Source organism: Rhopalosiphum maidis, chromosome 1 (genome assembly GCF_003676215.2).
Source record: "Rhopalosiphum maidis isolate BTI-1 chromosome 1, ASM367621v3, whole genome shotgun sequence".
Classification (NCBI taxonomy): domain Eukaryota; kingdom Metazoa; phylum Arthropoda; class Insecta; order Hemiptera; family Aphididae; genus Rhopalosiphum; species Rhopalosiphum maidis.
Window position 1 is genome coordinate 27,230,251 of NC_040877.1, and position 13,890 is coordinate 27,244,140.

Here is a 13,890-nt window from a genome sequence, read left to right on the forward strand (position 1 = left end):
ATATTTTTAATTGCTTTATAGCTATTCATTTTTAAATCGTAACATAATAAAAAAAAAATCAATTTTGTTGAAACTGATTTAGCTGATTTAAATTCCCGCTTAAAAAACTTTTAAGTATTTTATGATTTTTATTTAACGCAATGACATTTCATTAAAATATATAGCTTAATTTTTAAATATTACCTATTTATACCATACATCTATTCACACTGTTTTATGGTACTATAATAGTATTACTAAAATTAAATATTATAATATTGTATTAATTACAATTATTATTATTATAATAATTAAAAGAGCGTCACACCCGCTTGTGTTGTCTCCATACCTGTAATACGTAACATAGCAAATTTATGCTCAGCAGATCACGTTTAGCTCCGTAAGTTTGAAAATTAGAGTGAATCGACCTATTATGAAACTTGATAGTAAGAACATTATCTGTGTTTATGCGTTGGTTTTTAATGATAGTTTAAATTTTTAGCATGTTATGTCTATATAATATAGAGTAAATTAAAAATGTTCATAACTCACTTAAAAACTGAATAATCGTAAAAAACACATATAATGTTCTTACCATCAAGTTTCATAATTGGTAAATTTACTCTAATTTTTAAACTAACGGAGCTAAGCATGATCCGCTGAGCGTAAATTTGCTATGCTGCGCACTTGTAAAACGGAAATAATACATGTGGGTGTTGTGTCCTATTTAACATTAATCATATAATAAATGCATTTTTTCAGCAAAAATTTAATTAACCTATTATAATACTACAAGTACAATTGATTTTTTTTAATCGCAATATCAATAACATAATATCATGAAGCGTACTTAATGGGTAATGATAAAGGCTGGCACTGTACTCGCAGTCCGCATAGAATTTTTTTTCGTATACATGCAATGATTTATCATTGAATTCAAATTTGACACATCCATTACAGTGTGTCAGTGTCCCCCTAATCTGCTAGAATATTGTTAGTAATAATTTATATTGAAACAAAATATTGAATTTAATAAATGATTAGTCAGATACTTGGATGATTTAAGAAATGAATTATTATTTATTTTAATAAGTGAATCAAATACTTACATCGGGCTATCCTCTAATACACACGTACTCAAAATATTATAACATTAATAATAATAGATTTGAATCCATTTTGAAAACGAATTGATAAATTAAATTCATCACTATAATATACAATTTTAATTATATATAAGTATATAAAAAATACATTGTATATTTTATTCGTATTTATGTTACAGGTAGGATACTGTAATAAAAATATCAACCGCAGACTGGACATTTTATGTAGCTATATAAATTGTAGTTTGAAACAAAGACCCAGAATTGGGTGAAGTTTATTACTTCACTTATATTATACTTTTATATTGCCATCTACTGTTTATATTGATAATCGTATCAGTTGTACCCGCGTTATAGCTTCCTATATTGCGTGTCATCGGGTTAGCTAATGGATTATTATTGATTCTGACGTTTTTGCGTTTTGATATTGACATCATAAAACCTCATTATTTATCAGCCGTACCTATTTTACGGACTTTCTACTGATAAGTTCTAAATAATTTCTAAATTCTCGTCAAAAAATTACTATAAATTGTCTAAGTTATATTTAACAAATGTCAAATTCATGTTTTTATGTATTAATTTCTTGTCTGCAGTTCATAGAAATTATCCATTTTTATCATAAACAATAAACCAATTATAGACAGCAATTACTTTGAAATAGAACACTCGTATTCTACTACGAGTGTTATACTATTGTGTATTTTTTAAAACAATGGTTTAACATAATCTTAGACACTCAATAATAATTCTTTATTTTTTTTTAAGCACCAACTCTAAAACACTTTAAAAATACTTAACTTTAAAATGGTTGAATTGATAATTGATAATTTAGTGAAATAATTATAATAATTAGGTATCGGGTTTAAATTCCTAAAAAATCCCTTTTTATCACAATATAAATCATACCATTACAAAAAGAATCTTAATAAATCATCAAAAAAATATTAATGTGCTATCTGAGTTACACACTTAAAAATAAATTATTATCATAAGAAATCAATTTAATGCATATTTAAAAAACTTTAATAATTTTAAAGTTAAAAAAGGTGTGAATGGCAATGGTTTTTATCAATTAACATCATCTTAGACTTCTTAAAGCTGTATTATTTATTTTAAACATACAACATATAATTATATAACTAAGACTATTTTTAATTCTACAATGAACTATTTTTTTCCAAATTTTAAATATGGTGAGCATTACAATACATATTCAAAGTTTATATCTAACAATCATTTTTAGAAAAAATATTTCAATGAACTTTCTAATTTTACAATAAAAATTTCAAAATATGTATAAATATAAATTAAAAATATAATAAAATGTTCAATGTTTGAGATTAAAAATAATACGATTAAAATCCAATTAACAATTAAAGTTATATGGAATGCATTATCTTAGAACAGTCAAAACAAATTAATTTTGCATTGAATTCCGGACCTTTATAATACTAACATAAGATAGTTCTAGTTATTAACCAATTTTTCACGTAAATAATTATCTATTAAACTGTTATCTTTAAAAAAAAAACTTTGGCAGCAATAAACATAAGTTACAATTTGATTACATTTTTATGTTGATTAGAATTTACTATTTTAAAATAGCTACGATTAAAACATTTTTAATACTATTGATTATACACATAAAATCGATGAGTATGATTTTCTTCAATTATTAAAAATATAACTTTAAGGCTTTAAATGGAGAATTTATTCGGTAGTTTGTATATTATTTGTATATTTATAAATATTTTTGAGACGCCCACCCCCTTATTTAATCTTCGATTCATCCATATTTTTGTTGATATTTATATTATTCAAATACCGCTCAGATTTATCTAGGGTAATGTGTGTGTTTTGTAAGAGATTTAAATTCTATATTTATTAGTTTTTTATGTATAATGGAGGTATAATGATAAGTTCTATTACAATTAGTTTATATTATCAATCATATTCAAACCATACGAGATAACCAGAAAAGAGGGGGTTATATTTGGCTATTTAGCCAATATTATGGTTAATGAAAATCCAACTCATGCTGTAAGTATTTGTGAAATATCCATTCAGTCAAGCACATACTTCTTAAATGCCGCAAGAACAATGAAATACGCGTCAAATATAAATTAGGTGCCGGAAATAATCTGTTGAGGTACTCTAATAGGAACCTATTCCTAAGACATCCAGATAACTATAAAATTTAATCAACGAAACTGACATTTTTTTTAGTAATATTACCTAAGTAAATCAATGTACTAATATAAATAGATTACGTAATTTAATTTAAATGTAATGTAAATAATTTAATCACCATGTTGATTGGTAACCACGTAATTTATATAATAATAATATATATTATTGCTCAAATAATAACCAGTAAAAATTCTATGAGGCAGAAAAAATTAAGTTTTTTTATCTTGTTGAGCAATCTTTGGATTTTTTTGTTTTTAACGATACAATAATGATATGTTAAATGTAAAGCAAAAAAGCACAAAGGAAAAATAATTACAAGTTATTAAAAAACGCACATTGTAAAGTTTGTAGGAAATTTTCTTTTGTTCCATTTCAAGAATAATTGTTTATTAACTACAGACACAAATATCAATTATCTTTTAGTAATTATTTTTAAAAAAATAATAATAATAAATTAAGCATAATTATTTATTCAAAATAATTTTGAATCATGATAATAATAGTTTAATATTTTAAAATATACTGAAAAAAAATTTAAATATATCAAAAAATTTATAAGAAACAAATATTACTAAATTAATAAATAATAATTTCAAACCTTCAGTATTATTTCTTATTATACAACAATAATTTATTTAGTATTTTTAGTCACCTGTGTTAAATTAATCGATTGAAATGTATTTATGCTAATGAAATATAATTATACAGATATAATTAAAGGTCTTTGTTTATGTCTCTTGAACCTTCCATAATCCAATCACAGTTAATTGATTATTTTAGATTCATTTATCAAAGAAATATTTTTAAAAAATATTATCTTTTCCAAAATTAAACCCAATTGTAAAAAAGAATCGATTAAATAATATTATATTTATTAAATTTTAGCTTTAATTTAAAAAAAAAAATATTTAATTAAAAATGTGAATATTTAAAAAATAATGAATTATTAACAAAATATGTTTGTTCGTATAATTCGATTGTTGATAATGGCAATAATATTTTGTAATTGTATATTTGTTTGATTAAAATGTATTCTCATACGCATACGCATAGTTTTACTAATATTCTACTTGAATTTAACTATAATTTCATAGGAATGAAACTCTTAAAATCCATATTCTTCCAAACTCAAGAATAATTTTAACTTTTAGATCTCAAAAAAAACATTAGACATATTTAATTAAAGTATAGTTAATAACCATTATAACTATTAGTTATACAATTTAAATATATTGGTATCAAACTTTATTATCACAACATTTATTTTTAAGAAAATACAATTTTACCATAACGAATAACCATGCAAAAATAGGAATATTACTGTAAAAAAAAAAAAAAAATAATAAGCCTTGAATTAAAAATCTTAAATACTTGAATATTATTAACTTGTTGCTTTATAAAAAATATTTTTATCCTTTTATTAGTTGAAATAATTAGAAATTAATTAATACATAGTTTATTTTTTTCAATTAATTAATACATAGTTTATTTTTTTCAATTAATTTAATATATATTATCTCCGGGACGTATACATAAAACAAATTAAACTATCTAATGTATATTAAATCAAAGTTTTTTTTCATTATTCTTTTATCAAATTCCTCAATATTTAATATATCTACTCTTATTAGGTACTCTTATTTTTAAGTAATTGCAAGTCACTTAATTGCTAGGATATTTTTTTCATATATTATTATTGATACAATTTGATTATTATATTATATTATTGAAGCATTTGAAACTGACTCTTACAATTAAATTATTTTGAATTAAATACCTTTTTTTAATATTAAAAATATACAACATTTTATTTATTACAAATTATTTGACATATTTCAATTTACTTGGAACTCATCAAACTAATATATTTTTATTTTAACTTTAACTTTAGAATTATATTATTATTTTCAAATTTATATTTCAGTTTTTAAATTTTATCTTATAATTTTAAACGTCAAACTTTATAACACCATAAATATAAATATTATGTATAATATGTATACGCAAAGGTCTATTCTACCTGTATGAAAGTATCTTTTTATTGTCAACAACACACTTGTGACTTAACCTTTACATAATATCATATAGTTTACATAAATATATATATACTATATAACACTATAACAAGTTTTACAATGAGATGCTTCGGAATTGAAATATACATACAATTGTGAAAATTCCTACATTTCATTTGATAAGTTAAAACATGATCCTTTAACAACAAGAACAAATTTAAATATTATTATTTATTGTTATGTACTATGTTTTATCAGTAAATTTTACAAGCATTATTTTATGCATATTAAGTAGACCAAATGTCAAACATAATATATAAATATTCGAAATATACAAAAAATAACAATACTACAGTATAAACAAACTACATTTATTTATTATATTCTGGAACGTTAAGTCCTCGTAATTACTAAATATTATGTATTATTAAACCTTAGCAATCTAAAAGTTCAATCATTAATAATTGTTGTTTGTTCCTACATACTTTTAAGAGTTTTTAAACGTTTTAATTAAAATACCGAAACTCTTTTTCGTAATTTCCTTTCTAAATTATATTGAATTTTAGTATTATACGTAATTATTTCATTTGACAGCATTAAGAAATAGAGTGAATAAATAAAAAATTGTATAACTATTGTGAAAAAATATTCAATAATGTGTTAACCACTAATTTCTATTCACTCGCCTATCACTCTGTATGACCGTATTTTAAAAAGCACATATTTTCAATACAAATGTAAAATACATGTTGCCCTATCGTTGGTAAGATTTATTTTGATTTTTTAAACATTATGTAACGAAATATTAGTTATTATTAAAGAACATCTTATTGAGTTCTGAATAAAATCTAAAACTATATTATATTACAATCGTACGCCATGTAAGTCTAATATTTTGGACTGTCTATTACAATTACCTATATACATATACATGCAAATAAAACTGATGTAATTATCTAACATTATATTCAGAAAACAAAACACAGTCAGATAGGTGCTAATGGACTCTCACGTGAACATTATATATTGAAATAAATTAAAATAAAATTATATATAAATATCATAATGTATAGACACTATAGAAATATAATATATATTATTTTAATTGTATATTATGTCAAATTATTCTGATGTATATTTTGTAAAATAGATAGACATTTCATTCATTTCATGAAACTGACACAGAAATTGCGACATATACAAAAAAAGAGTTGTAAATTATCTCTATTATCAAGAATTAATTATACATAATATAGTATAATATCTATATCAAAAATTACAGTTATTAAAAAAAAATTGTTTGCTTTTATTTATTGTGTGCCTTATAGTTTTGATGGATATGTCATAATATAGTTTATTATCGTATACACCATGAAATAAATAGTTAATCGATTTTTTTTCTTCTTACATTATAGTTAGACGTTATAGTTAAAAACTATTTTATAATTAAAATCACAATTTTTAAATAGCTATTACATTTTTACAATAAGCGTATATACTAGCTATTTCTGATAAAAGTTTAACTGTTTTACTTGATACAGATCATAATAATCCTAACTGGTAAAGGTAACACTTTTTGAGATTGATTGTTGATAATAACTAGAGGTAATAATACTATAATACAATTAATCTACATTTCAAACTGTTTATGCGTAATTTGACCGTGGTTTACATTGATATAATGAATCAATACTCCATGCGTAAATAATATATTACATATTTAATTCGTAAATATTTACAATAAAGCTGATAACCAGCTCTGTGTTGACTCGTAACACATAATGTATGAAAACTGAAATACCATAATTAATTTATGTATTTTAAATTATTGAAAACACCTTTACTTTCAACATGAGTAATTCAACTTTTCCGCGTCAGAAAATCATCAACTCCAAACGGAAGCTACTATTATCATCAAATTTTCCAGTTCACAATGAAAAAAAGGCTTTCTGTTGACCTATAATCGCTTCGCCGCGTCAGCGGCGGTTGAGAATAATGTTGTCGAACTCAACACCTCCTAACCTGTAATTTATCTAATGAAATAAATAAATTTATTCCAATCGAACCAACTCAAAATTCTCAGTTTCCGATAATCTATGTAAAAGCATTAAAATCTACTCCGCACTCAAAAACATATTAGTACACCTCACTGGTACTAACGGTTTTCTATGTAAATCTTTGACTTTTTTTCTGATTATCCACCCTTATGAATTCATAAATTATAATGTTATCTTGGATTACTTGGTCGCAAGAAATGCCAGTTTCCACAAAGTTTTGCCACCATTTTAAAGTATTAATATTTAAAAATTCTCAAAATTCACTTAAAAATTAAAATTAAAAAATCATAAAAGACCGAGAAAGCACACAGATAATTTTCTTATCTTTAAGTTTGATAATAAGTCATTTCACTCTAATATTTAAGCTGAACACACAAAATTGGTTCCACCGAACCACGATTATCCATTGTAATGGATCTACTGAGTAGTAATATAAAATATATTATTCAAGTTTCAGTGATATTTAAGGTTTAAACCCACATGAAATATTTAAGATTTTATAAAGAATAGTTAAAATAACATAATTAACTTTATTATCAAAACCACTAGTCGCCTTACAAACTGCAACTTACTATCTACATCAAATGATTTAAAAAAAAAAAATTAAAAACAACTATTACATATAAATATATTTGAAAATTATCCAAAACTATTTTATATAAAACACCAAAATAAATAATTCATCTAAATGTAAATATTCAAATTTATTTTTTACTTTCTTTCATATTACACAATAATTTTTGAAACTATACACGATTACGTAAATCCTTATTGTATTGGTTTTTTTTGATCTAGTGTCAGTACAAAAAACACTTACAATAAATTGTATATACCTGTAATCGACCATAAATTTATTTCTAGATACTTATAAACTAAAATATTATAATTTAATATTCAAAATTGAAAAAATCTTCGTTTTTAAAGAATTTAAAATGATTTTTACACCTGTGTATTTAGGTCAGATAGATTATTATGTTAGTTCGATGTAAATAGTATTCAAAATGTGTAACACATTTTACAGGATTATACATATATTATATTATGTATATTACACACTACAGTAAACAATATATTATATTTTATATATATATATATATATGTAGTATAGTTATCAAATAAACCGTAGAAATAGGTATTCTATTGAAATAATATTGATTTTCCATCAGTAATTTTACTCTAGACTAATACGAATTTACTTCATTCACACCTTTTAAAACCGTCTACCTATTATACATTATAATCAACGCCAGAATAATTCTCAAATGACGAAGCTGTATGTAATGTATTCGACGTTTATGTCATCTTTATATCGGTATCACTATAGCGATATTTGTTGTCCTAATGAATAAATATAGGTACAGTGAATGTAGGTATAATATTATTATAGTTTACGCAGGTGGTCGGGTCGGAGAAATATTCTCACCGACAGCGCCACCGCTATTGGATTTACTCAATTAGTCCGCTGCCATCGGCGGCACGCGTTTTCCATAGAGTAGTTGTTGTTGCCGCCAGCATACATTACATCCAAGCCTTTACTCCTGCTATTGAACACTTGTACACACGTAACACGTACAAGTAACATAATTAACGTTTTTAAGCTCCTCGAGCAAAGTAATATGACGAAACTATATTTTTATTTTATGATGTGAGTATGTGACAATGTTTTGCAAATGTAATACCTATATATATTAAAATTAAAAACAATAATATTGTATAAATGAATACAATTTTAAACGTAAAACAATTAATGCTTAATAAGAACTTTATTTTTAATTACACTTTTGATACTGTTGTGGATGTTTAGTGAGTAAATTTATAATTTATCCTGCATATTCACAATAGCGGTGTTCATTAATAATTATTTATTCTACATAGACAATCCATTGGATCATTAAATTATATAAAAACTTAAAAATAACTTTAAAAATAATGATCTTACTTGTGAGCCGCCACGTACATTTTGAAGTACACCAAAATAAGGGCAGCACAAGGAACTAAAAATGCAATCACTAGCAGCACCAGACCGTGTGTTTTTTCCAGCATCGCCACAGAAAACTGTTCATATGCTAACAAGTCCTTAAATAATATTGGTGATGTCAACGCAGCTGATATGCTCCAAACCGTACCTATGACTGAATATTAAGAATGAATTAACAAAAAAAAAAGTCTATATAATTCAAATTTATAAAAAAATTTATAATTATAAATGCCAATGATAATTTTAACATAATCAAAATGACAGGAAAAAGGACATATATTTATGTATATCAAATGGTTTCAAATAAACCAAACCAAACACATTATACTCAGTCGTCCAGATAATTTATAATGAATAATCAAGGGTTTTTACTAATTATAAGTTTCATTTTATATTATATATAACTATAGACTTGGTTATGATTTTTCCTACTTGAAAATTACTTAAGCTTTTTGTTTATTGTTTTTAATATTATTATTATTATTATTATTATTATTTATCAAGGTTCCTGAAATTCTCATTATTATAAATGAAACAATAACTTATTAATAATACATGTTTAAATTTTAAATAAAGAAACAATGTACAAATTTAAGAATATGGATAACAAAAACTAATCAATAACAATTGAATAAATTCAACTATTATAATTTATTGTATACAATAATTACAATATTAATTGAATGGTTGCTATGTTCAGTGTAAACCTTGTCTCTTTAAAGAAAACCCAATCAAATAAAATACATCAAGATTGCAGGAACCAAAATATGTATAATTTTAATGAGATTATATAACTTGGATTAGCAAGGTTATTAATTGGTTATCAAAAATTCTCGAAAAAATTATAAAAATAATAATATTCAATATAAAAATAATTAAAGATACAACCATGGATTTCCCAGATTAAAATAATTTTTAAAATATTTAATCGAATACACCGAACACAGCTAAGAATTCAGGGATATATGTCAACATTGAAAATCTATAAATGTCCTTAAATCAAAATGACAGGAAAAAGGACATATAATTATGTATATCAAATGGTTTAAGTTAAGTCAAACCAAACACATTATACTCAGTCGTCCAGGTAATTTATAATGAATAATCAAGGGTTTTTACTAACTATTCGTATATTAAGAAATACTCATTTAAAAATGGAGCATGAATCCCAGGCCTCAAAACTAGACATTTTTTAGGGTCTTATTATTTTACAACAGATTTTTTTGTAACAATAAAATAAGTTAAAGTATTAAATTTTAAATACTAAATACATAACTTAGTATTTATCTCACAGTCATCATCGGACGCCGTTTGTTAATGTAAATACGCTTAACTAGCACACATGAATACTTATTATTTACCTTAATGGTATTTCTATATTATTGGCATCTGAAAATGATTATTCGTTGATAATCAACTAGGTAGAATGAAATGATTAAAGAATTTAAATGCAAAAGCAAAAAAAAAAAATAATAATGTTTATAATATTTTTTAGTTTTTTTTTTATGTTTAATTTATTACTGAAATAATAAGCCATTTCTCCCTTTTTTTGAAAAGGTGCCTCGCTGTAAAGTTAGGACCCAAGATCTCACAATGGTTTTATCAATTTGTTTAAAATCTTATTAAATCTGAGCTTATAAAGTCATATATTTTTTACACCGTGCATGTATGTGCATTGACTAAAAAAACAATACCTTTAAGTTATATGATTCTGAACAATATTTTAAAACGTATACTTATTTGTATATAACAATATATTTATTTAATTTAATAAATTCTAATAATAAAATATTAATCAAATAGTAAAAACCATAATATTAAATTTTTATTTAGAATCATCACACAGATTGTATATACGAGGATCCAAAAAAGGCTGAACCAAGGCTGTAACTGAAAAAAAATTTTGGGAAGGGTCCAACATTTTTTTTAAATATAAATGCTGAAATTTTTTAGTCACCTATATTCACCACTAAAATATTTTTACTTTTAAAAATTTCGGGGGGTGTCCGGACCCCTTGGACCCCCTCCCCTCGGATACGACCTTGGGCTGAACAACCTTATTAATATTACCTCTCTTAAAATAATTTTTATTAGTGTAAAACTCGTCATAATTTTGATAAAACTATTAATAAAATTGTAGTTTTTATCTTTCTGGAGAAAAAAAAATGTAAATTCACCTCTAATTTCAAATTTATAAATTCACGTCAGGATAGGAAGTATGTTTATTAAAAAAAAAGTTTTTACTAATATGTTATGGCAGAAGAATTTGTATTAATTAAATGTAATGTACCTCATATTATGTTATTAAAAACCATTAAATATTAAATATTTTTATCTCTACATAGTTTAAAAGTAATGAGTTCATACAAATTACAAAAATATAACAACTTCACGATTTTAATAAATACAAAAATATGAACATAATTTATAATAATACTAAGTACCATATCGAAAATGTATCAATAAATGTACAATTATAAATTCTGATAAGCCCATTAATTAGCATATCATTTTCTATAAAAAATAAGATGAATTAAATTTTTTTTAACCAATGTAAAACAATGTAAATTATTAATAATAAACTATTTTCTTCACCGAGAATGTGTATATTAACATAAATATTTTATATTAAAAAGAAATTATAATTTCCTAATTTAATTAGGTATATGATTTTAATTTTGTATTTAAATCATTCATCAGGACCAAGTTTAAATAAAATAAATCTGATGATGCTAATGCAACTACATACACATAATACATAATTTATTGTTGTTTTAATAATTTTAATTTTCAAATTGTATATCTAAATTTTATTTTATAATATAATAATACACAACTAACGGATGAAATTTATTTTAAAATATTTTAAAATTATTATTATTTTAAATCCTCAGATATTTCATTAGTTAATTGTTAAATGTGTTAGTCAGTATATTTATAACTAAAGTAATATATTTAATATATTTATAGCTCATAATAATAATATCCTTTAACAATAAAAACTCTAACAAATTTATAAATTGTTCAATCATTATGTAATTTTAAAATATTAATTAAATACCCATTCCATCAAATTACTATGATAAATTCATCTATAATGGACAGACACTTTGATACAAAATAAACTATATAGTAGTTTGATATTTTGTAAAAACTTCTGAGTGAAACGAAAAATATAATAGTTTTATAAGTTTTCTTTTAATTTATTTTTTTTTATTTCCCATCTACTCTCTTTCCAGTAGAACAAATAGTAGGTACCTTAAAATTTAAATTGACTGTCTATTTTTAGATTAACAATTAATTGTTGACAAAATCGATTTAGTTTTTTGAAGTAGCTCAAAAACTAATAACCATAGATGTTGAAATTTATATCAAATATTTATATAATCATTTTTTTGCAGTTGGAAATTCTTATACATTTTTATTCTTATCCCTAAGATTTGAAAATTAAATACAAGGTTATTTTTTAAATTTTCAACTTATACCTGTATAAAAAAAAATTTTCCAAAGAGACAAATTAATTCTTTATGAGTTTTTTAAGTTCAAATTTTTATGACATTTTCGATAATTGCCCGTAAAAAAAATATTTCTCATCAAACAGTTTTTGATATTCTGTTATATTTAAAAAAAATAAATAAATAATAACAGTGGATACTTGAAATGTTTACAAAATGTTTATACTGTTATTTTCATTACATGATAAAAGTTTTTTAGTTTTTTTCTATAAATGTAGAAAAAAAATTATTTGCCGAGTCAAAATTTTAAAAATTTAATACAAGATCTCACATTGTTCTTATGTATAAAATATACAAATATTAAAAATACATAGGGACAAGATTTAAAATAAGATTCCTCATAAGTACTTCATATTTAAACCATAAAATCTAAATAATATAAAAAGGTAATTTTTTTATATAGACATTTCAAGTTCAAATTTGGATGAAATATGAAAAATATATCGTAACTTATTTAAACGATAACTAACGCTGAGTATTTAATTATTTCCCAAAATATGTATATAATTATTTTCTAAACAATTAACAAAAATATTTTGTTTCTTTTTGTGTTATTTGCAGAGGTTTAAAGTGTTCAACTTTTTAAAAGTATTTTAGATTTACGAATATTATAATTTTTTTTTTTTTTAAGTAAATAGTTTTATAATTTAATACAAAATTGCCCAAATGTTGTTTTTATTAAAAATACAGTCACATTTTTTTACGTGAAAAAAGTGTGAATTTTGTTATAGTAAAATTGATCTAATCATAAAAATATATAAAATTATTTTGTTATTAAAAATTAATAATTTTTGTAAATAATATTAGATTATGTTTGTTTATTTTAGCACCTAAAGCTAAACATTCTGTACAAGTTTCTTCATAAAAAAAAAAACTGCTGAATAATAAAAAAAAATTTTAACGCAAAGCTACATGATATTCTAGCATAGATTTATTAACATTGTTCCATTAAACAATTTTTGTTATTATTAAACGAATATTGGTGACAGTAACTTGAAATATTTCACTATTACTAAATTATTATTTTCAATAAGCCGTAAAAATTTA

General features: G+C 22.8%; 1 protein-coding gene across 6 annotated transcripts in view; it reads right to left on the reverse strand.

Annotated features, from left to right (window-relative positions):
- Positions 1–13,890, reverse strand: part of LOC113548256 (D(4) dopamine receptor-like) — a 140,192-nt gene that overhangs the window by 97,555 nt on the left and 28,747 nt on the right. For all 6 annotated transcript variants that reach the window (XR_003404879.1, XM_026949046.1, XM_026949042.1 and 3 more), the window contains one exon: positions 9,290–9,482. Coding sequence is in view for 5 of the 6 variants with exons in the window: in XM_026949046.1 (XP_026804847.1) it covers positions 9,290–9,482 (193 nt within the window). In the remaining variant the exon portion in view is untranslated. The remainder of the gene's footprint in view (positions 1–9,289; positions 9,483–13,890) is intronic.